Raw genomic sequence first — 24,698 nt, 5'->3', positions numbered from 1 at the left:
TGATATATTATACCATTTTAATGGCTTTTGTGTTTGTGGAAATACACATTTTTTTTAAAACTTGTCTATTCGGTATGAAAATGATAGCTTGTCAATGTGACCAGTAAACTTCTGATTTAAGCTTTTCCCCAAATATTGGTGTGAAATATTTGAGACTTTGTGTGTGTTTTTAAAAGAACAGTCAATAATATTTGCAAAAAAAGAGGGTGAGGGGGCAGAAATGTTTATTTCATAAAATTAGCAACGCCCCATTTGATTTGCATCACGTGCTCGCTGGCCCTTTAAAAATGGTCGATCCTTCATGAATCCCACAATGCACCGCGGCAGTTCCGTCCACGTCACAGGTGACAGCCAGCCGGCCCCGTAATGGCTGCCGCAGCCGAGTTGGCAGTCTAATGAACCGAACGAGTGAAAGCTATTCTGTTATTCTCAAGGTAAACTACCGAGGCACTAAATTATCCCATATTTTTGTATAGGCTGTTTAGCTTAATGTCCTAGGTCGCTAGCTAAACCGAAGCTAGGCTAAGCTAGCCCCCATCTAGCTCCCTGGTCGCCCTTACCGACCGACCCCCCGCTTCTGTTTTGGTCCGGAGGTGGTGTTGTTGAGCCACCCCAAAGATGTCATCGTGGCTCGGCGGGATCGGCTCCGGCCTCGGCCAGTCGCTGGGCCAGGTCGGCGGGAGCCTGTCGTCCTTCACCGGGCAGATCTCCAACTTTACCAAAGATATGTTGTTGGAGGGAGTGGAAGAAGTCGGAGGTAAGTCGCCACATCATCATTTGCAGATCATTTTACTGTACTCTTTAGTTATCTAACTATTAACAAAAAAGAACTTTTATTAATGTGTGATGTCGAGGATGGAATCACATGGCTATGCAATGAATTTGTCGCTTTTTTATTTTCCCAAACCTGTAGCTGATGGAATCACATGGCTACCTATTGATTTCTAGTCGCCTAAATTGATGTAGAAAATGGAACCACATGACTACTGAAATGCGTTTGTCAATGAATGTAATTGTTTACCAAAACAATGTGAAGGATAGATCACATGGCTATCTCATGATTGGTCACGTACATAAACAATGCAGCCACCTTTCACGTCACATGGCTACCTAATGAGTCTAACTCACTTGTTTCTCAAAAAAAAAAAAATCCCGTAGCTATCAAGTGTCACTTGTTTCCCAAAGCAATGCACAGGATGGAATGTATGTATTTTGTGAAGTGCAGTAATGTAGAGTGCTATTTTTCTGACATAAAGTACAGAAAAGTTTTTGTTTTGATGATTTCGTGTGACTTGAAACTAAAAGGAAAATTCAATATATTGACTGCACAGGACCGTCAGTGTGTTGTTTGCTTGTGTGTCATGTGAGGGTGTTAAAGCAGCTCTCATGTGGCGTGATAGAAAGACATACTCAATGTTTGTTTCCATTCTGGAAATACATGACATCACATTGGATATATGTGTTTTGATTTCAGAGTGGAAAGGGAAAAAAAAGATAAGTGACTATTTCATTTGTTCCCCATGTAAACGCAGACGCCGCCACAGAGCTGCAGTTGTCTAATTCCAAGCTGGCTGATGTGGAGGCTGCCTTCTCCTCTCAGAAATTTGAGGTTTGGATTATTATTATTTTAGTTGTATATCCCCTGATTAATAATAGTTAAAAAAAAATACTTTTGCTCGCAAATAATATCTGCCTGTCAAATTCGGATGCTGATTAGAAAGATAAAATGTGGCGTACAAAGACAGTATTGTCACATGCTGTTTTATCTATTTTTTTAGACGGTAAAACAACTAAAAAATACTTTATGTATTCACATAATGCAAATTTGGTGAATTTATTTTTTTTTCCAACTCAATACTATTGGTCAGCCCCCATTAGCTCTCTCATGTTTTATTTAATTATAAATTGTTAACCAAGTTTAAGTGCTTAAAATAGTGCACGCTCTTCAACAATACAATATTTAATGACTCAAACAAGATGCCATTTTTTTTAATTGCCTGAAAAATAAATGTTGTGCAAATGCAAGGATTCCACTTGACATCGACAATATATTTTAGAATTTTTCCACAAAGAAACAGTTTTCATTCATTAATTCCCCAAACTAATTAAAATATTTTTCTACATAAGAAACAACTGTAAATAATTGAAATATATATTTATCATACCAAATATAGTAATTCATTTTTTATATAAAAAAAAAAATGACGAATATGTATGTATTTATTGTTATAAGATGATTTATTCGGCCTGGCAAAATATGGATGCATAAGCTTTTCGTTGGATGCCACAAATTTATTATCTATGTCTAAATATGATACAGTTTTCTATTTTTTTTCCTATTTATGTTATTCAGGCTTTCAAATCTTCTTTGAACTGCGCCATAAACAACATAGTTTACATAAGCTACCTGTTGCTCTGCCATTGCAAAGATATGGACACTCGTGATGCTGTCAGCCATTTTCCATTAAAGTCATTTTTAGTCACCTATTTGTAATGTAACTTTCTCCTCCATGAGGTGCAGTTTGGCATCATGGTACAGGTTTGCAGTGTTTTGCGATAAGATTATCATCAAGCTGTTGACACGGCAGGAATGTTTAGCATCTCGTTTGCTTGCTTACTTGTCATTTGGCTAACAGCCCGCGGGCAGCTGACAAAAACTCCTGTTGACTTTGTTTTGTGGTTCAATGCTGCGGGAACATATTTATAAACAACTGTCTTTTTTTATTATTATTATTTTGTTGTTGTTTTTGTATTTATTTATTTATTTATTTATTTTTTTTGCAGTGCGAAAGGTTGAAAAAGCTCCACGCCGAGCTGGAAGAGAAGCTGGAAGCCTCAGAGATCCAAATCAAGCAGCAGTCGTCCGAGTACAGGACACTTCTGCAGCAGAAAGACGTATGAGCATCAACTTCAGTACAATATTTAGCTTCTCCAATATTGCTTTTTATAATGTTTTTTTTTTTTTCTTCTTTTTCCCCTGGCAAAATCCAATTTCCAAAATTAATTCAGTCCCCCGTTTGCTTATGGAACACATGTTGCAGGGATAAAGTTTCCATTAGCAGTTAGCTAATTTAATATACTGTAGTTTACCACCACCAGTTAGAACACAATAGGAGTGTGATGATATATCGATATTGTGATAAATCGTCATACTTTGCCTCCCGATGGATTATCGATACGGCTATGAAAGTATTGCGATATTTGTAGTCAATATACAGCCACTATAAGGGCTCCATTGTTCATGACTTATTGGCAGGCCACTAGGGGGAGTGCCTCATAAGAGTGGCAGGGAAATGGACGGAAGTCTTCAGGTGAAGAAGACTCATGAGCTTATTATTATTATTATTATTATTATTATTATGTATTATTATTTTATGTATTTTTTATATATTATATTTATGTATTTATATTATTTTAACATGAATTATTAAGTAATTAATGAATAATAATTATTTTTTAATTAACTAATTATTTATTTATTTATATTTGATTATTTTATTTCCATACATTTATTTATATTATTATTATTATTATTATTATTATTATTAGTTTTGTCGTAGAGAGGTTCCCACCCCTAGACCACAATGTAATTAACTGCTCGTGGTAATCTGAGATAACAATAATAAATTACAAAAAAAAAACACTGCCTTAGATTATTACTATATAACAGCAAAAATAAATAAATAAATACTCCCATGCGTCCTCCAGGTGGAGATCAGTCACTTGAAGGCCCGACAAAGCGGCCTCCAGGAGGAGGTCCAGAAGCTGCAACACTCGGTCCAGTCTGCCTCTGCCGGCCCCTCGCTGCCCGTCACCACGGCCTCCTCGAGCGTCGCCACCACGGCGTCCTCCTTCCTGTCCCGGGCGTCTGCGTCTCACCACCACGGCTTTCATGGCGACGACATGGACATCAGTGAAGTCATCTCTTCCCAGCAGGAGATCAACCGGCTGTCAACCGAAGTGCTGCGACTGGAGGCGGAAGTGGCGCACTGGAGGCGCATGTCGCAGGTGAGGTGGACGCTCGGTAGTTCGTCAGACTAGCTTATCTGGTTACATTTGCAATCTCCTATTGGTGATTGAATTGAATAGAATTTCAAATTCACTTTCAAATGAAAATCACAAATGTAAAATAAACAAATTCCCAAATCAGTTTAAAATGACTACTTTCCAAATGAATTTAAAATGGTCATTATCCACAGTATTATCATTTCCCAATTTTATTTTAAATGTAATTTCTAAATTGATTTGGTATTACATTTCCCGATTTAACATTACATTTCCAATTCTATTTAAAATCGCACTTCAATTTGAAATAAAATTCCCAAAGAAATTAAAAAATTGCACTACCAAAACCACCACAACATTTTGAACTATTTTTTTTTATATAGTTTATAAAATTCGGTTAAATTGACAGTCAAATGTGAAATTCTTTTAAATTTCAAGTTAAAGAAAAACAAATTACATTTACATTTCAGTTGAAGTTAACTAAAATTAAATGCAACTAAAATAGTAAAAACAAAATTTTCAAGTTAAATTATGTACAATTAAATGTCAAGAAATATTTACACTTTAATTAAATTGGATAAAAATGAGAAACGATTCAAATTTAGAAATTAACTTCTAATAAACAGAATTTCAAATTTAAGGTTTTACGTAAATGTAATTTTAAAATTCAAACCTTTTGTAGTTCATTCAAATGTCTAATTAAAATTGAATACAATAACCCAGTTACAATTCTATTATGTAATTGCATTTAATCTAATTACAATTAATGTACAAATTCTAACAGATGAAAACGCAATATTTGTAGAGACATTAAATTCAATATTTTGCAACTGATGAAGTCACAATTTTTGAATTTCTCCTTTAGGCATCAACAGCAGGCGGGGCAGGCAACTCTGACCAGGGTGAGATTCTGAAACTTCAAAGAACAATTAAGGTAACAAAAAAAAATAAAATAAAAAATCCCAATAAAATGCAAAGCTGGCTCGACACTTGAGCAACACTGTGAGACTTGACCTTTTTTGTTTTTGTGTTTTTTTTTACAGGACCTGCGGGACAAGATGAGTCGCGAGGTGGACGAGCACCAGCACGAGCTTGCCGCCCTGCAGGACGTCCAACGCCAGAAGATGTCCGACCTCAGCCGCCGCCACCGGGAGGAGCTGGCCGAGTATGAGGAGAGGATCGAGGAGCTGGAGGAGCAGCTGCACAATGGTCTGCAGATGTTTCTGTATGTGACGACCGCTAATGAGGTTACAGTGAACCGCTGTTATTCACGGTGGCTTGAGATCATTGAGCCTTGCCGCCAAATCCGTGTATTCCATTTGAGCCCAGATAGATATTCATCCCATGAAGCAAATCAGATGTCACAGCAGAAATTCACAATTTCACCAAAATAGAAACAACGAATGAGCTGAACAGTTTATTGTGGTCTGTACCACACAATGATCAACTCATTCAAACCCAAAAACGTATAAATACGATTTTAGTAGTTTGTCCTGCACTCCCAAACACTTATTTATACGTTTTTAAATGTTTTTTTATGCTAGCGCATACAGAAGGCTTTGATACAGCTTCTGACATGAAGAGGTCGCTTAAAGCAATGGCAGTTATTACAAAAAACAGCCAGCAAGTGGCAGCAGATTGTAAGAGATCAACCAGGGCCATGTTGCAACAAGCTCTTTTCCCTTGTGTTTTCAACATGTTTGTGAGTAATGATGAAACTTAGCTATATTCTAATGCTAATTGCTGCAAAACAGAGACGGATACAAATGTACTTTTTTTCCTGATGAAAGAGGAGACTCTAATCTTTCTTTTGGTAGCTTCCATGTTTTTATAGGAATAGAACAGAATATTCTGTGGACCTTTCAAAACCAGTCAAACAGTCGGGAGCGAATGGGTTTGCGTCACTGAAAATGAGTTAATCAGGAAAGCGTCAACGCCAGACATATAATATGTACGCAATCATGAACACATATGACATAAACAATTGTATTGTATAGGGGTGTCAAAAAAAAAAATCGATTCGGCGATATATCGCGATACTACATCGCGCGATTCTCGAATCGATTCAATAATCGGCAGAATCGATTTTTTTTTTTTTTTTTTTTTTTTTTTTTTTTTTTTTTTTTTAGGATTCACACCTTGAGCATGGAAGAATGTTATATGAACGGCACATTAAGCCTTAATATTTTTATTTTAATGCTGTTCAAACATGAAACAGATTACAACCTCTATAAGACTGAAATTTCAGATAAATAAATAATACATTTTCATATAAATCTTACACTCTACAAGCTTACTGATTAGTATTTTCTAAATATGAATGAAAAAAAATCCCAACAATCGACTTATAAATTCGTATCGGGATTAATCGGTATCGAATCGTGACCATTCGTATCGGGATTAATCGGTATCGAATCGGGACCTGTGAATCGTGATACGAATCGAATCGTCAGGTACTAGGCAATTCACACCCCTAGTATTGTATGTTCAAGTATTCAACTAAGGATGGATTATCGGCACCGATATTGGGCATTTTGACCAATAAGGCTGTCGTTCTTTTTTTCAAAATGTGATGGCCGATATAAGGTAAAGCTAAAACCTTTTTAATCTCAGGGAACTATTTATTTAAATTTTCAGTAGACTTTATAAGAGATGCTGCTGACCCTGGGAACCTTTTTTCTCTCGACATTAAAACAAATTTGAAAGTTTAAGATTTCAGGTATTATTAAATTTTGGAAAAAAATATTTACCGTACTGTAGAAAACTATAGCGCTATGGTGTTTACTTGTTTAAGTTTCCATTTAACTTTTCAAGGCGTACTGATAAAATGACGTGACATCACACAAATATGCGCACTAGAATTGAATTTATTTTGGTCAGCATAATAATCATGTACATAATTCAAAAGCTACAAAAAAAAAACACATCCAAAATTGTGTAAAAAAAATTGTGTCGGTAAGTAAAGCTGGCTGAAATGCGTAACTCTTTGACCGCCAAAAACGTTTAATAACGATTAGTAAAATCACAATGCATGCCGCCATAAACGTTAAATGACGTCAACTCCGTTTATTTTTTATTTTTTTTTATTTTTATTTTTTTTTATTTTTATTTTTTTTATAAATCAATGTGTTAGTGCAACGCTGCCTCGTCAATGGGTGGTGGAATAAAAAACACCCAGTAATTATGGCCAGCAGAGGGTAGCATTGTATCTCTTTTTAATGGGCTGCGGGTGTATGAAATTACAATGAAACTTGACGGAATCTGATGAAATCTGTTTAAACAGAACGTTTTCAAGGATGACATGAATAATCAAAACCTTTGTTGCATTAAACCTAATTTACAGAAATAAAAAAAATGTTAGTGTCAAAGTCACTATTGTGGAGAAAATGTTTCTTCACAAAAACCTTGTTTTCTCCTATCTTTTTAATTTTCGCTCAATGTCACTCAATTACCCATTTCAAATGGTGATTACTAAAGAACGGAATAAAGTAGAAACATACTTTTTTTTTTTTTGTATTGAAAGAATGAAATGTGATCTTTCATATGGTTCACACCTTGTATATGTAGTAAAAGCACACAATATTCTGTTTGCCTTGAAAGATGAGTTAAAATGCTCAAAATCGGCTGGCACTGGAAGTTGTTTTTTGATAATGTGTGGCAGTAAAAGAGTTAGGGCTGAAACTAAAAGCTTATAAAAGTACGCATTGTCAACATGTGCATATGCGGGGATCCAATTTATATATGCATTTCTCAGCAAATCGTCAAAATGTCCTTTTTCCAGGCGCCTCTCCACTTAGCTCCCCATCAGACCCCTCCACCGAGCTAGAACTGCAGACCACTATCTCCGCCTTGCGCCAGGCCGCCGAGGAGCGGGAGTCGCGTCTGTCCGAGCTGTCCGCCACCCTGGAGGAGGCGCAGAGGGTCCGGGCCTCGCTGCAGTCGGAGAGGGACGACGCCCAGGAGGAGAACGCGGCCCTGCTGCAGAACTACGCCCGCCTGCAGGCCTCCGTGGAGGAGCTTCAGGAGCGGGTGCGGGAGCAGGAGGGCAAGGCTGTGCAGAAAGCCCAGCTGGAGCATGAGATCCAAGCGCTGAAGGACAATCTCGCCGCTGCCGAAAAAGAAACGGAGAGACTGAAAAGCCTGCTTCAGGTAAGCGAGTCCTCGGTTCGGACAACTTTGACATTTCTGACATTGCTCTCCCAAATCAGGCAGAACCAAAGGAGGAGGTTGAGCATGCCGATATCTTAGAGTTGAACACCATCATCGGCACACTGAGAAAAGAGAAGGAGGCTCTGGAACAAGATAAGGTGTGATCATGCTTAAATTGGGTTCCAACCAGGGTTATTATAGTTTTGGAATTTTCATTATTGTTAGTTTTTATTTAGTTAGTTTTCATTAGTTTTCAGGGTGGCTCTGTTTAGTTTTTATTTGTTGTAGTTATTTCAAAAAGGCTTAGTTTTAGTATTATTTAAAAAAAATTACTTGTGTGCAAGATTTAATAAACACCATGGTCTTGCATAACGTTGCGTTTTGGCTGAATTAAATGAAAAAGCAGGCAAGGCGAGCCATTGGAGCCAAAAGTCAAACGTGCAAAATTGTCCCCTTGGAGCAAAGTCATCTGAAGGGGCTTTTCTATTGGCCGCTGCTAGATGACATCACTTCTGTGGCAACACACCTTTAAATGTCTTCATTCCAGTTAATATCAAAATAAATATACTTAAATTACATTTAAAATCAACCGCAAAGTCTCATGTGCTAAATTAATTACCAAAGATGAAAACTAAGGACATCTTCACTATAACAGTTTTGTAAATGTAAAATATTGGTTTGTTTTTATAAAAATCATTTTCGTTTGTATTTTATTTCATTAACAAAAATGTTTTTGGAATTTTAGATTTAGTTATTCCATTAGTTTTAGTTAACTAAAATAACCTTGGTTCCAACTGGCCAACTTGCCGTCGGGAAAATGAGTCAAGTCAGCCGCTACGCTACCATGCATTGCCACGAACAACTTCAAAATAAAAGTGTACCAAGGCAGTAAAGTCCGAATGTTAGTGTATGTCAAAAAACTTTTGAAGTTGTCCTTCTCATCTCCTTGGTGGTATGCTACATGCATGAACAATTGTTGCTGTGGTCCGACGTTGCACACCAAATAAATGGGTACCCGAGGCAGAACAAAATTCTTCGTTTATGTAACATGGGTTCATGATTGTGTACATGCTAGATGTTTGTTATATAATTATGATCGCTCCTATCGCCACTTGTTCATGATAATAGCCACGTTCCATAACATAAACATAACCAGTATAATAATAATGACAGCTTCTAAATGGTCTAGTGAAAAGCAGCCCCTTTGCCCCTCAGACACTAGATTAATACTTTGTTTCCCTCTTAAAGCTCGCCCTGCAGCAAAGACTGAGCACGGCCGAAGAGAAAGTTGCCTTGGATAGCGCGGCTCGATCAACTGAAAGTGAGTCGATGGAAGACCTGAAGGAGGCGCTGGAAAGGCGAGAGAGGACCTTGAAGGCTACACAGGAAGAACGTGACACCCTGCTGACCGAGCTGGAGGAGCTAGACCGGCAAAACCAGGACGCGACGCAGGTCCGACCAAATGTAGTCAACAATTATCAGTTATTATGTGCTATTTTGTTAATACTTGTATTCTTCTTCTGACACTTTTCTCTGCTCCAGAAACATTTCTCAAATTTTCTCTCTAAATTTTTCATGACAAAAACTTAATTGAAGTTAATAAACATTTTTCCAATATCGAATAACTCAGTATTTAGTATTACTTCCATTTTTTTTATTAGTAGAATTATTATTCTAGTCATTCCCACGTCAAAATGTTGAGCTTATTCCTATTGGAAAGTATTGCTGACGTTTTTCAATATTTCACATTTTCTATGGTAAAATATCCAAAATAACCGAGACATTTTACAAATGTACCCACGCCTTATTTTCCACCAAATCTCAGAACTGCCAGATTTGCTGAATCAGAAGATCACTTAAATCCTACCAGTCAGACAACAAGTTGGTTATAAGATTTTATACAGGAAGGAATGTGGAAAAACAAAATGATTGAAAAATTGTATTCAGTATTTTTAAACTTTCCAATGCTCACATTCTACATTCCAAATGTTAACTATTACACTTCCATTTCACTTCATCATCTTCTCAATTTCGCTTGTCCTAATTTGTCAATCTTCCTTCCTTCCTTTCCCAGCATCTGATCTCTGTGAAAGAACAGCTGAAGAAGGCCGAGACGGAGCAGAGCGCTGCCAAAGCTCGGAATAGCGAGCTTGAGCGGGAACTGGAGGCCCAGAAAGAGAAAATCAGCCAGAGTGCGTTCACGCTCAACGACTTGCACATGAGCAAGCAGCAGCTGGATGGCGCTGTCCGAGATCTGAAGGACAAACTGAAACGCGCTCAGGAACAGAGCAAGGAGGCCCGCAGAGAAACGGCAGAACTAAAGAAGAGCATGCAGGAGAAGGAGGAGCAACTGATGGCGGCAAAACAAGAGCTCAGTCGGACCGAACGGACAAAAGTGGATGAAGGTGAGCTGGTTTTGAAGGAGAGAGAGCTTTCGGACCTTCGGCGACAGCTGGAGAAAGTGACGTCGGAGGACTTTGAGCTGAAGATGGAGAATAGGAAGTTGAGAGAGGACGTGAGGAAAACGGAGGACTTGTTGAAGGAGAACCAGGCGGCGAGCAGGACGTTGCGGGAGAAGGACACGCGCATCGAAGCCCTCAAGCTTGAGAAGGAACAGCTGGACGGCGAGCTGCAGCGGGCCGAGCGCTCGCTGGCGGAAGGGGCCAAACGGTACCAGCGCACCATGGACGAGCTGAGCCGAGCGCGCTCCATGGACGCCTCGGCCCTGCAGAAGGAGCACGAACGCGCCGTCAAGCTCAACCAGGAGAAGGACGCAGAAATTGCGCGGCTGCGCCTGGACGCCGAGCAGCTGGCGTCCGACCACCGGGACACCAACGAGATGCTCGCCGTCACCGTCGCCGGGCAGAAGCAGCTGAGCGACTTGCTCCAGGAGAAGGACTCCTTCGCCGATACCCTCAAGCGGAACGCGGCGGACGCGCGGGCTGAGCTAGAGGCGGCGAGGAAGGAGGCCGACGCGCTGAGGCAAGCGCTGGAGGAGAAGGAGCGGCAGCTCGCCGGCATGAAGGAGGACAACAGCCACCTGAAGGAGGAGATGGACCGCGTGCAGGATCAACAGAGCAGACCCCCGCGCACCCTCGACATCATCACCGAGCTGGAGGCCGAGATCGCCCAGCTCAAGTCATCCAGAGGCGGCCTGGAAGAGGAGGCGCGGGATCTCCGGCGGAGCTTGGAGGAGCAGCAGGCGTCGCTCCTCAGCTCCCGGAGCGAGCTGGAGCGGGCCACGCTCGACTTTGACAGCCTCCTCCAAGCCAGGGACCAGGAACTGGCCGGACTGCGGCGCGCGCTGGAGAGTGGAGGTCCCGCCGAGTCGCCGATGGAGCGCGGCGACGTCATACTGCAGGAGGACAAGACTGTGTCTCTGAACCAGGAGAACGGCAACGAGAAGCACGACCTCTCCAAGGTGGAGCTGGAGCGGCTGGTGAAGGGCATGAAGGAGAAGGAGACGGAAATCAGCCAGCTGAACGAGAAGAACTTGTCTCTGACCAGGCAGCTGGACCAGATGGCGCTGTCCCGTGACGAAGTGGGGAAGCTCTCTCAGGTGATTCTGAAGGAGGACCTGGAGATCCAGGCCCGACGGCTTTAATCCGAAATTTATCCAAACTTAAAGTGGAAGTCAACCATATTGATATGTTATATGTGAGCTCAGTAGTCTAAACATGACATTTTGATTCATATTACATTTTTGGAATAAGAGTTAATGAAGTAAAATCCACCCGTTTTTATCCATCTCAGGGGGCGGCCATTTTAAAACTTGCCGTCGACTGAAGGTGACATCACAGTTGCTCAGGCAACAACCAATCACAGCTCACCTGTTTTCTAAAGCTGAATGTTGATTGGTTGTTATGCCATTTTCACCAGACAGCAAGCGGCAAAATGGCCATCATGTGATATTGATTAAAACTGGTGGATTTTGCTGCTTATATATGCCCCCGAACCCCCCCCCCCCCCCCCCCCCCCCGAGTATTATTGAAATTATTTGTATATTTTTTGTCCCCTTTTTTTTTGTGTGGGGGGGGGGGGGGGGGTCTATTATTTATGTATTTTATTTTATTTTACAGTACAATAACATTTTATTTTATGTTTTTTTTAGTGTTTTTCCAATGAACAATCATCCCCCGTATTTCTTGGCCTTCACTCCACATAAATAGCTGAACTGTCATTTTCAGCATTCTTTTTTGACAAATTACGATTTTCTTATTAGCTCGGCTTTGGTGCCATATTGTGACGTCTTTGGGCTCTATGGAAAGAGCACAAAATACACTGTGGGTAGTTTTTCAATCACTAAATACCATATTTGTTTGCTAAAAGTAAGCTGGAAATATGCAAAAATTAAGTAAAGGCATTTTTTGATGTGGTGAAAAAAATAGTGGTAGTATGTTTTATTATTATTTTTTTTATATATATTTTTTTTAATAAGTGTAATGTTTTTTGGTATTTCAGGTGATCCTGCAGAAGGATCTGGAGATCCAGGCCCTTCACGCGCGAGTCACTCTAGGTGGCGGCCAGGACGTCATCTTCCTCCAGCAGCAGCTGCAGGCCTACGCCGTGGAGAGGGAGCAGGTCCTCGCCGTCCTCAACGAGAAGACCCGGGAGAACAGTCAGCTCCGCTCCGACTACCACCGCCTCATGGACATCATGGCGGGCAAAGAGGCGGCGCTGCTCAAGCTGCAGCAGGAGAACCAGCGGCTCTCCACCTCAGTCGATCCTTCGGGGAGCCAGGAGATGTTCAAGGAGACCATCCAAAATCTCTCGCGCATCATCAGGGAGAAGGACATCGAGATCGATGCGCTGACGCAGAAGTGCCAGACGCTGGTGACGGTGCTGCAGTCGTCGGGCGGAGACGCCAGCGGCGGCGGGGTCAGCAGCAACCAGTTCGAGGAACTGCTGAAGGAGCGCGACACGCTCAAGCAGCAGGTGAAGAAGATGGAGGAGTGGAAGCGGCAGGTGATGACCACCGTCAAGAACATGCAGCACGAGTCTGCGCAGCTTCAGGAGGAGCTGCTCGGACTCCAGGCGCGGGTGTCGGCCGACGGCGACGCCGGATCCAAACTCTCGGTGGACTACGCCAGGCTCATCCAGAGCTACGAGCACAAGGAGCAGCGGCTGGGCAGCTTGAGTGTGGAGCTGGCCCAGGTCCAGCAGACCCTCAGCCAGCTCAGCACCACCAAGGATCAGCTGCTGGGCCGTCTCGACCCCACGGCAGCCGAAAGCAAACCGCAGTCGAGCGCGGGTGACCCTCCAGGCCCGGACCTGACGTCCCTTCAAGCCCGACTGACCGAGCGGGAGAACCTGATCCGGACCCTCCAGGAAAACAACCACCGGCTCTCCTGCTCGGCCTCCTCTTCTGAGAGCGAGCAGAGGAACCACGCCGCCGAGCTCCAGCAGGTCCGCGCCAGCCTGGAGGCCCTGCAGAGGTCCGTCCGCGACAAGGATCTGCTCATCAAAACCAAAGGGGACCAGCTGACGCGGGTTGGCGAGGCGCTGCGCAACCGCGAGAACGACAACGAGGTGCTGAAGCAGGCCGTCACCAACCTGAAGGAGCGCGCCCTCATCCTGGAGATGGACGGCAAAACGCTGAAGGAGGAGAACGAGCGGGTGGCGGCGCGCTCGCGGGAGAAGGAGTCCGAGTTCCGCGCTCTGCAGGAGACCAACATGCAGGTGTCCATGCTGCTGCGCGAGCGCGAGTTTGAGCTCGCCGCCATGAGGGACAAAGCCGCCACTGTGGAGAAGATGCTCAAGGACAAGGAACAGGTAGTTCACCATGCACTCGCACGTATAAATATGTTCTATTGTAAATGTTTTGTGTCCCAAAGACGTATTTATACGTTTTTTATGGTCGCGCAAACAGAAGGCTTTGACGCAGCCTCAACTGCAAAGAACGGTTGAAGAAAGGGTTATTACACAAACGGCCAGCAGGTGGCAGCAAAGCAAAGGTGATCAACCAGGGCCATGTTGAAATAAAAGCTCAATTACTCAGAATTCGAAATAAATTTGTGAACAGTGATGAAATTTAGCTATATTCTAATGCTAATTGTTGCAAAACAGAAACAAATAGAAATATACTTTATTTTCCTGATGAAAGAAGAGACTTTAATCTTTCTTTTGATAATTTCCATGTTTTTATAGCAATAGAACATAATATTCTGTGGGCCTTGCAAAATCCAGTAAAACAGCCGGAAGCGCTTCTGTGAAAAGGGAGTGAATGCGTTAAAGGCTCCTTCCGCTATTGAAATATCTTTTTCAAGCTCATGCATGGTTTTTGTTGTCGTCTCTCTGGCGCAGGGTAAATCGGGTGAGCTCAATCAGCTCCTGAACGAAATCAAGTCCATGCAGGACAAAGCGGTGGCCTTCCAGCAGGAGCGCGACCAGGTGGTGATGGCGCTCAAGCAGAAGCAAATGGAGACCACGGCGTTACAGACCGAGGTGTGAATGTTCACTTCATGATGCATTATTTGTATCGTCACAAAGGGAAACTCATCTTGCAGGCTAAAAGTAGGGCCCGACCTATTAATTATTTATTTTTTTTAAGGTCGAATCCGATATCACTTTATAGTTTTGATTAAGTGGTTGATATGGCAGAATAAAATTCTGTGAACATTAATCGGCATATTAATTATATATTTTTAAAATATACAATGAATAAAATTACTTTTGTTTCATCCCTTAACACCTACAGCAATAATTTGCCTATTTTTGTTTTTTTTGGGGGGTGAGGGTAGAATAGAATGTTTGAATATCTTTATCTGACTTATGATGTAATGTGTGTTTAAAAAAATAAAAGAAGAAGACTATATCGGCCACTTAATAAGTCGGGCACTAGCAAAATGCTTCGTTTCTCGAGCTCTAAAAACTGCAGCTGGAACAAATATGCTGTACACAAAACAAAACACAATAATTAAAATAATGACATAACAATACAATATTAAAGGGAAGTCAAAAAAAAAATATTGACAATAATTGGTCTATGCAGCCACTAGTCTAAATATGGCGTTCTGGTTAATATTGCGTGAGTGGAATATGAATTATGCAGCAAAATCCAGCCGTTTTTATCAATATCAGAAGGCGGCCATTTTGACACTTGCTGTCGAGTGAAAATGACATCACAGTTGCGCAGATCTTAGTAAAAACCAATCACAGCTCAGATTTAGAAAACATGAGCTGTGATTGCTTGAGCCCTGAGCAATTGTGATGTCATCTTCAGTCGACAGCAAGTGGCAAAATGGCCGCCCCATGAGATGGATTAAAAAAATAAAATAAATGGCTGGATTTTGCTATATAATTCATATTCCACTAACACAATATTAATCATAATGTCATGTTTAGACTAGTGAGGTCACATATAACATATTATTGTCAAGAAATGTTTACTGTTGACTCCACCTTTAAATAAACAACACAACAGCCGCTGAATGAGTTGTCCACACAGCTGCAGCACATGCGGGACAAAGAGCAGCGTCTCAACTTGGAGCTGGAGAGGCTGCGCAACCACCTGCTGGAGATGGAGGACTCGTACACGCGGGAGGCCGTCGCCGCCGAAGACCGCGAGACCGAGCTGCGCCGGCGCGTGGCCCTGCTGGACGAGCGGCTGGCCACGTCCTCCAGCGCGGTGGAGAGCGCCAGGTCGCCATCCAAGCCCAGCCGAGTAGACGCAAGCGGATCTAAGGTCGTTGAGAGTTGTCATGTTTTTCGTTGTGCTTGTAGCCAGCAGGCCAGCATGCAGGTGGAGTCTCTGCAGGAGCAGCTGAGCGGCGTGGTGAAGCAGCGGGACGATGCCCTCCTGCAACTTGGGACCTCCCAGGAGCAGGTCAAACAGTATGCAGTTTCCCTCTCCAACCTGCAGATGGTGCTAGAGCAGTTCCAACAAGGCAAGGCTTCTGTGAAATTTGATAACCAGCAACTAGATCAAGTTACTTCAATACAATGAATCAAACCAAGGAATACAATTACCAATGATACCTTTATTTATTTATTTTACAATAATTCTCGTATTTAAGATTTTGTAGTAGTATTTTTATTTTTTTTTTGTATGTGATAAAAATGTCAAGAAATGCACAAGTGAACATCTGAACTTGAATTGTGGTTGACTCAGAGGCACTTTAAATGGTGGTAGGTGTGCAGACTCCCGTTTAACATGAGTTCGAATATGACAATGTTAATGGTTAATTCTAAACTCAGCCACGACATTCATTAATAACATAAGAGGGTGTGCACACTTGTGCACCTTATCTCAGCTGTTTATTTGTACTTACCCTCTTTATTTATTTTACACAAATATTTTGCATTTGTACCAGGATGTGTCGACTTTTTATATCTGCTGTGTATATATTTATATATATTTTGGAAAAGTATTATGAATTATTTTTAATTCTTATTTTTTTAATTCAGTGGGGTTTTTTTCTTTTCAATGCAATGTATTTTTTTCTTTTTTTTTTTTAAATGTAGTCGTATTTTTTTGTCAATTGCCATATTGCAAGTGTTTTTTTTTTTTGTTTTTTTTTAAACTGTAGTAGAATTTATTTATTTTTATTTCTTTATTTTATACAAAAATTTAGCATTTGTACCAGGGTGTGTATAATTATTATTTTTTTTTATAATATATATCCGCTGTATATATATATATATTTTTTGGGAAAAGTATTTTGAAGGTTTTTTTTATTTAATTTAATTTTATTTCAATGTATTTTTCTCTTTTTTTTTTGTTTTTAAATTGAGTCATATTTTTTTTTGCAATTAATCGCCGTATTACGTCTTAGTTTTATTTATTTTGTTTTATTTATTTTTTATTTTACAAGTTGTATTTTTTATTTATTTTTTTTATTATTAAATATCTTAACTGTAGTGTTATTTTTTTTTCCCCCACACGTCAAAGCCACTAACTAAGTTGTGCTGCAGTGTTGTTGGTTCCACAGTTTAGCTTTGGATCCTGATTTCTCACACAAATTTTCTCCATTCGTGACTTGAGAGCTACCTGCTAGAAATTCTGCTGTTTTCTCTTTCGGACTACACGGAAACACGATGACATCAAAACCAAAAGCTAAGCAGAGCTGCAGTTTTGTTGCATGCACAGAATAGTGCCACTAACATTGCACCACAGCCAGGAAAAAACAAACAAACAAACAAAAAAACAACCTTTTTGAACCTTTCCTATTGTACGTGCCTCTTTACAAACAAGTAAAAAAAAAAAAAAAAAACTGTTTTAGTCGGCGTTCTCTAACATCCTATTGCAATTGTGACTGTTCAACTTGGTTGGGAATCTCGTCTTACGTACTTCCCAAACTGCTGCTTTCAACATGGCAGCCAGAGAGGCCAGTCGATTGGACTGTTTTGACCAAAACATGGCTCCAAAATTGTATAAAGTCATAAAGTCTCCTTTGTTGCCGTTCAGAGGAGAAAGCCATGTACTCTGCGGAGCTGGACAAACTCAGGAAGGAGAAGGAGGAGTGGCAGAAGAAGGCGGACAAGCTAGAAGATCAAGCGTCTGCCCTTCAGGTGCTTTCATCGCATCACGGTTGAATCCCACCTCAGTGTAAGCAAACGTGGAAAATGACGCTCGCGTTGCAGATAAACCTGGACGAGGCTAACGCAGCTCTGGATTCGGCGTCTCGCCTCACCGACCAGCTGGACTACAAGGAGGAGCAGATTGAGGAACTGAAGCAGCAAGGTGAGGTCGTCGTCGTTTTTTTTTTTTTTCTGTCCGACGTGATTAGACCTCAACAATAGTCTTTATTGTACCCTCCGTATGAAGGAAAATTTCCATCTTACACATCTTGGCAACCAAGTTCCATCATTTTTATTTTTTTGTTGGTCCACTTCCAGACCTTAAGCTCACCCCTGCTGCCTTTGGCGTTCACTTCTGACAACAATAAAGTTATTTTCTTTGGGCTTAGAATTTAAAATAAAATAAAAAATGACCCAAGGACTTTTCCAACATCACAAATGAAGGCCTCCTTGTGAAGTCCCCCCCCCCCCCCCCGGTCTGTATTAAAAATATGTCATATATATTCTCATATATATATATATATATATATATATATATATATATATATATATATATATATATATATATATGATTTTATACTGTATTATATTTATATCAAAAAATGTAGTTAGCATCTTCAGACAACACTGCAAATCAGGACATTTAATTTGGGACATATGGAAAAACATTTTGGCATTAAAAGTGTCAAAAATATTACTTTCGAACATTTTTTTTTTCTTTGAAACAATTATTACATTCTGAATCATAAAAGATACGAATAATTCAAATACGTATCTCAGCAAAATTATTAGATTTAAAAAATTTTATGTGTGTCTGTAGTGTTTTGTGTTTCCTGGAGGTTGTTTTAATGTATGGATTGTTGTTATTGTAAAAACAGCATTGCTAAACCCGATATTCTTTAGAAAATAAATGACTTTTCCGACGTCACCTCCTTGTGCCTGGGACGAAACTTTCTCCCACGCTTTTGTTTAGACTTGAACGCCACATCTGATATGACTCGGTCTTGTGTTATTGTAGACCTGCTGCATGAGCTCATTGCCTTTCTTATCTGACTGCCACCTATGGAACATGTATAATTTCATATGTGGCATCTGTGAATGTGTGCGCTGCTCGGCTAACGTGCTCCTGTGTGTTTGTTTGCAGTGGCCGTAAGACAAGAAATGTTGGAGGAAGCACAGAAGAAACTGATGAACCTGTTGAACAGTACCGAGGGCAAGATTGACAAGTAGCTGACATGATTATGTTTTAAGTGCAATTACCGTAACCTTAATGTCGTAATGCACTCATTTCATTCCGAATGAAATGCAGTTAACTCATTACCTCCCAAAAACGTATAAATACGTCATATTTTAAATGTTTTAAGTGTCCCAAAGACGTATTTATACGTTTTTTGTTTTTTTGTTTTTTTGTTTTTTTAATGCCAGATCATAGAGAAGGCTTTCATGCAGTCTCTACTCCAGAAAATGGTTAAGTGGCAGCAGAGTATAAGAGATCAACCAGGCCATGTTAAAACAAGCTGATTTCCCCACAGTTCTAAGCAGAATTGTGAATAATAATGAAACTTAGCTATGTTCCTTTGCAAATTGCTGCACAGCGGGAACAGATAGGAATATAATTTTTTTCCTGATAAAAGAGGAGACTCTAATCTCTCTTTTGGTAGGTTCCATATTTTTATAGCAACAGTATTTACAGTATTTACAGTATTTCAGGGGCCTTGCAAAATCCAGAAAAAAAACTTCAGTGAAAATGGTTGGGAGTGAATGAGTTAATATGGAATCTTCTGCTAATTCTCAGTCTTTATTTTTGTACTTTCACTAGCCACCTAAATGAGGTTTTGAATTTTGTGTCCCCAGGGCCCTGATGCGTAACCTGCTGCAGGGCTACTTCCACACGCCCAGAAACAAGCGCATGGACGTGCTGAGGCTCATGGGTGGCGTCCTGGGCTTGAACCGAGAGGACGTGGAAAAGGTCGGCGATTTTTAATTGGTGCCGTTTTTCGCTTCAAATGAATGACATCATTGTGGTACTATTTGCACGCCAGAATAATGCCGTTCCTGTTGCGACGTGCCTCATAAATTCAATAGCACAGTGGCGTCGTTTGTGTGTTCAAACGGCCCTTTCACTAATGTACCATTAATTAATTCAGTATACCATAGACTATATATATTCAAAAACAACAAAGTATGTTTTTTTTTTTTTGTATTTGTGCTCAAGGCGCTCATAGGAAGAAAAAAAAAAAGGTCAACTAAAAAAAAGTAACCATCAATAGACAGGATTACAGGGCACTTAACATTAGTTTCTTTCATGTGCAAATGTTGAGCACGGCTTTCATTGTGGGCGGAGCTAGGGTGTTGCGATGAAGCTAGGGCTACCTGGTGTTGCCAACTGCCCCTCTCGCTTTTCAAAATGGCGCCGAGCAACATTCTTTATTATCTGTACATTGTGAAAACGAACTGGAATTTTAAGGGTTACATAATGAACATGAAACAATATTTTATACCACTTATGACAAGAACTGATGTTAGTTTAAAAACTTAATACACTGAAAGAAACAAAAATCCGAACAATCGAACAAGGCTTGAATCTTAAAAACAAACAAAAAAACGCTGCAGCGAACTTGAAACACATATTTCGAAATGTAAATTAGTAAAGGAATCAACTGTAAAACCACAAGAAACCCCCAAGACAACTTCCACGAAAGGCAGCGGGGAGTTTTTCATTCTTATCCAGAAGGTCTGGCAGCAGCCCCGAGGAACCATTCCAACCCTCCTAAAGGGAAACAGACACGGCAAATTGGATTATGGCGCCCCCAAAGAAAAAGAACATTTTTATGGTGTTGCACTTTTGTCATAGCGGGTCCGTCGCCTCCTCTTTTTTTTTTTATTTTTTTTTTTATTTTTTAGTACAACTTTGTCCCTCCCTGCTCGTGTTTACATCCCCTTACGGGGTCACAGCGCGCTCTAAGTGCATCCAGCTGCGAGCAAGCGTCCTCGTCGACGACGAGGGAGGATGACAGACCGCTTCCTCTCGCAACGACGTGTCGAGTCAGCAAAAAAATACCCCGCGGATCTAATCATGGGGGGAATTGAGGCCCATTATGTCTTCGGCAACTTGTCTGAGCTTTTCTACCGCAAAATTGCCGCAACAGATCTGGCATTTTTCAGCAATGTGGTCTTTTAAGCAGAACGTGACGAAAGAGGAGATGCTGTCGCTTTCACGCAGACACGCACATGCCGCTAGTAGTTAATTAGATAATGTTAGCATTACACACACAGTTCATCGTTCAAGCCCTTCCTGTGTCGCAGATTTGGAATCTGCTTTTTCACATTTTTTTTCCTAAGCCTGTAACAGTACAGGATCAAAACATGAGATCATTAAAGGCCCAAAATTGTCACCTTTTGAAATTACAAAAAGAGTTTGTGCTACCAAACTTGAAATAATTACAGTCAACACACAACGCTACATTCTGCTAGTTTATTGCTAACACACAATGTAAACAACCCTGACAGACTAATAATAACTAGCATCACTAGTTGTGCAGTGTTGTATCCTTTTAAAGGGCTCTCAATGCAAAAGTTGGATATAATCTAGGGCCCGGCTGGTTAATTTAAAATCGGTAGAAATCCCCCCACCCCCCTTATAAAAAAAAAAAAAGGGGAATAAATTAGCCTTTTTTTTTTTGCTGATTTTTCTCACTAAGGTTCAACAATTACTAAAATACTAAGTTTTGTTAAAAAATAAATAAATAATACTGAGCTGTCAGTCTTTACACATTTTCATCAGTTACTGTTAAACTTGTTTTTCGGAACAAATCTCAGAATTCGGTTCAAGCCATATCAGCCAGCCCTAATTATAACTGATTTCCAGATGCATGAACTCCTCCTGGGGGCCTTTCTGTTAGGTTTACACACCAAAACATATAAGAATGACAACACAAGGATGAGAAGACAAGACTTATTCGTTTTTACTCGCAGCGAGGAGAGCAGAGTACAAGCTGTCAAAGACACTTTGAACTTAACATTTTCCTCACAGGGTTCTTCTGTGCCCCGCCATGTTGTGGTTTGCGTGTGTCTGTGGGTACGATCATGGGGATATGGCTTTTTCTTTTTATTGTATTATGGATGTTTTAATTGTTCAGCACTTTGAGTTGCATGTGAATGTATGAAAGGTGCTACATAAATACAGTAGTTTGATTTGATTTCTTATTTTTTAATTTTTTTTGTGGTCCAGATGCTGGAGGAGGACACGGCTCGCGGCGTGACGGGCTGGGTGTCGAGCTGGCTCGGTGGCCGAGGCGCGCAGAGCGTCCCCAACACTCCCCAGAGGCCCACCAGCGGACACAGCTTTAACTCGGTAAGAAGAAGAAGAAACAGAGCTGACACATGCTGCAGTGACTTTACCAGTGTCTCCCGTCGGGCTTCCTCCGATTGTTTTTGGGAGGAGTTGTCAAACTTTTTGTAATGAGAGGCATAATTTGAACGCGAGAGTGAACCTTGGTTATTATTTTTTGGGGGGTGTCTATTCTTAGGTGTGTCAAAATTAGTGCGTTCATTAATTAATTAAATTCACCTTACATGTCCACGTCAAAATTGAGCTGTAATACATTTAATAATATGTATATATTTGTGGAGACTGGGGCAAATTGAATGTTATGATTTTAAATGTGCATAATTTCATTGTTTAGTTCATGTTAAAGATTAGATAGCTCTTAATATGAAAAGAAAAATGAGCTGAGCTGTCACTTAGAAATGCAATTATGCCGTCTAGTGGCAGAAAGATTACCTCAACACAAATCAATGTCACACTCATTTTTACAGTACAGTATATCTTTTTAATTTTAACTCAATTTTATGAATTATTATGAAATTAATAAGCTCTTAATGTAAAAAGAAAACTGCACTGAGCTGTCACTGTCTTAGAAATGCAATGGTGCCCTCTAGTGGCAGAAAATGACCCCACAAATCAATGTCTCACTCATTTTTACAGTACAGCTTTTTAATTTTAACTCAATGTTATGAATTATTGTAAAATTATTGTATTATTGATTAAAAGATGTAGCAATATTAATATATATATATATATATATATATATATATATAATATTAATTAGTTTAACATTTCTTTGCACTTTTATGTCAAAGGGATACTTGACTCATTGAACAATTTTCAGCAGTGAAAAGTTATTTTGTCCAGAACTAATTTGATAACTTCATTATTTTTAATGTACAATTAATACCTTTTTAAAAACTTTTTTGTTTTTGTTTTATCCTCTTGCTGTCAACTGTTGATGACATCACCTGTGCTGAGGAAGTAGGTAACGATCAATCATGGCTCACCTGTTTTCTGGGGGCGGTCAGCAAACTGTCATCATCAGTCGACAGCAAGTAGAAAAATTGCTTTTTAAAGGTGTTAATTGTACATGAAAAATAATGAAGTTACCACATTAATTATCGACAAAATATTAACTTTTTACTGCTGAAATTTGTTCAATGAGTCAAGTATCCCTTTAACAAGAGTATGAAAAATATTTTATTATACATTTAATTGTACATTTAAAAATTTGCGATTAATCATGATTTAACTATTGAAGTCATGCGATCAATTGTGATTCAAAAATTGAATCGCCTGACACCCCTCTTGTAAATTATTTTGTGACCCCAATTTAAGAAAAATCCTCTTTTCTTCGCTCCCAGTCCTTCTCTGAGATGTTTGTCAAGTTCCTGGAGACGGAGTCGACGCCGTCGCTCCCCCCGCCCAAGCTCCCCGTCCTGGATATCAAGCCTCTGAGCGCCCCGCCCTCCAGGAGAACGCCGGCGAGCGGCGCGGTGTCTTCCGGCAAGTCTGGCAACCCCTTCCTGGCCCCGCGCTCCGCCGCCGTGCCGCTGCTGGCCGCCGGCGCCGCCATCTCGGGCGGGCCGGGCGGGCACCTGCTGATGAAGCCCATCTCGGACGCGTTGCCCACCTTCACGCCCGTGCCCGTGTCGGCCGAGGCCAGCGGGGGCGCCGTTCTCAAGGACCTGTTGAAGCAGTGAACGTGGGTGAAGACGACGTTTGTGCTATGCAGATGAATCAAAGTGCTTCCTTGTAAAAACTGGAGATGCGCTAGAGCGTTTAATGCAAATCTCCCAAAATGGTGGCTTCAAACCAAAATGGCCGACTTCCTGTTTGTTTTCAGGTATGGGCACTTCAGGCTGTATTTGGAATCGCATATTCGACTCCCTAATCTCTCTGTAGTGGTGCCTGGTGGAACAAGTGACACGACGTATGACTTTTCGAGATACGAGCTGTCAGTGAGACGGTTTGTTTGCTTCGACTTGTGAGCAAAAATTGGAGTACGACAATTGTCCCCAAAAGCTTCAAGTTGAGGCTTTGAGTAGTTTATTGCCACTCCCGGTTGAAGTTAAACATAAAGCGAAGAGTATTGCACATTTATTTATTTCAAACAACCGCTTTACCTTCATGTCCGCTATCTGGTTAAAATTTTCTTTAAATTCTATATAATTTCTGCATGTCTTATAAAGTAGATTATAGAGTGCTATTTTTCTTATTCAAAAACACACTACGCACTTTTTTTGTTGTTCTCTGGGAAAGGCTGGAACGGATTAATGCCGTTTCCACTCATTTCAGTGGGGAAAGATGATTTGAGATGCAAATATTTTTGAGTTAAGCTCATGGTCATTGAATGAATTAAAGTCGTATATCAAAGCACTTCTGTATTGAGATTTTTATGTAGTGGATTGTGGAGTTAACTGAAAGTACACTAAAAAAAAAAACAGTACTTATAGTTTGTAATCTTTTCTTTGAAAATAATCAAATAATACATGTTGAACATTTGAATCATGCCAACACTTTGCTATGCAGTTTTTTTTTGTTTTGTTTTTTGTCATTTCATTCACTAAATTCTACCAAACAAGTGTCACTTTGTAAACATGAATCAGTAAATCAGGATCAGATTTACATGTGGGATCATTTATAGTCACTACATATTTGAAGAGCAGTACAAAATGGTAATCTCGCTGTATAG

The 24,698-nt window shown here is 40.5% G+C and overlaps 1 protein-coding gene across 4 annotated transcripts; it reads left to right on the top strand.

The window, feature by feature from the left end:
• The first annotated feature begins 321 nt into the window (after positions 1 to 321).
• trip11 (thyroid hormone receptor interactor 11) lies at positions 322 to 24,379 on the top strand. 4 transcript variants are annotated; one of them, XM_077538604.1, is made up of 21 exons: positions 322 to 434; positions 594 to 757; positions 1,533 to 1,609; positions 2,785 to 2,895; positions 3,709 to 4,008; positions 4,871 to 4,939; positions 5,049 to 5,214; positions 7,787 to 8,154; positions 8,214 to 8,312; positions 9,403 to 9,606; positions 10,229 to 11,713; positions 12,616 to 13,926; positions 14,458 to 14,598; positions 15,602 to 15,795; positions 15,877 to 16,040; positions 17,561 to 17,664; positions 17,737 to 17,836; positions 18,818 to 18,899; positions 19,528 to 19,642; positions 21,905 to 22,027; positions 23,368 to 24,379. In XM_077538604.1, exons 2-21 carry the CDS (start codon positions 619 to 621, stop codon positions 23,704 to 23,706), a joined length of 5,691 nt encoding a protein of 1,896 aa, XP_077394730.1. In that variant the 5' UTR covers positions 322 to 434; positions 594 to 618; the 3' UTR covers positions 23,707 to 24,379. The 4 variants fall into 4 exon arrangements, with proteins under 4 accessions (XP_077394730.1, XP_077394731.1, XP_077394732.1 ...); XM_077538605.1 differs by having other exon boundaries at positions 329 to 434; positions 507 to 757; XM_077538606.1 differs by having other exon boundaries at positions 329 to 757; positions 23,368 to 23,708; positions 23,850 to 24,379.
• The last annotated feature ends 319 nt before the right edge of the window (positions 24,380 to 24,698 follow it).

Source organism: Festucalex cinctus, chromosome 12, assembly GCF_051991245.1.
Source record: "Festucalex cinctus isolate MCC-2025b chromosome 12, RoL_Fcin_1.0, whole genome shotgun sequence".
Lineage (NCBI taxonomy): Eukaryota > Metazoa > Chordata > Actinopteri > Syngnathiformes > Syngnathidae > Festucalex > Festucalex cinctus.
This window is presented reverse-complemented; position numbering and strand designations above follow the sequence as displayed.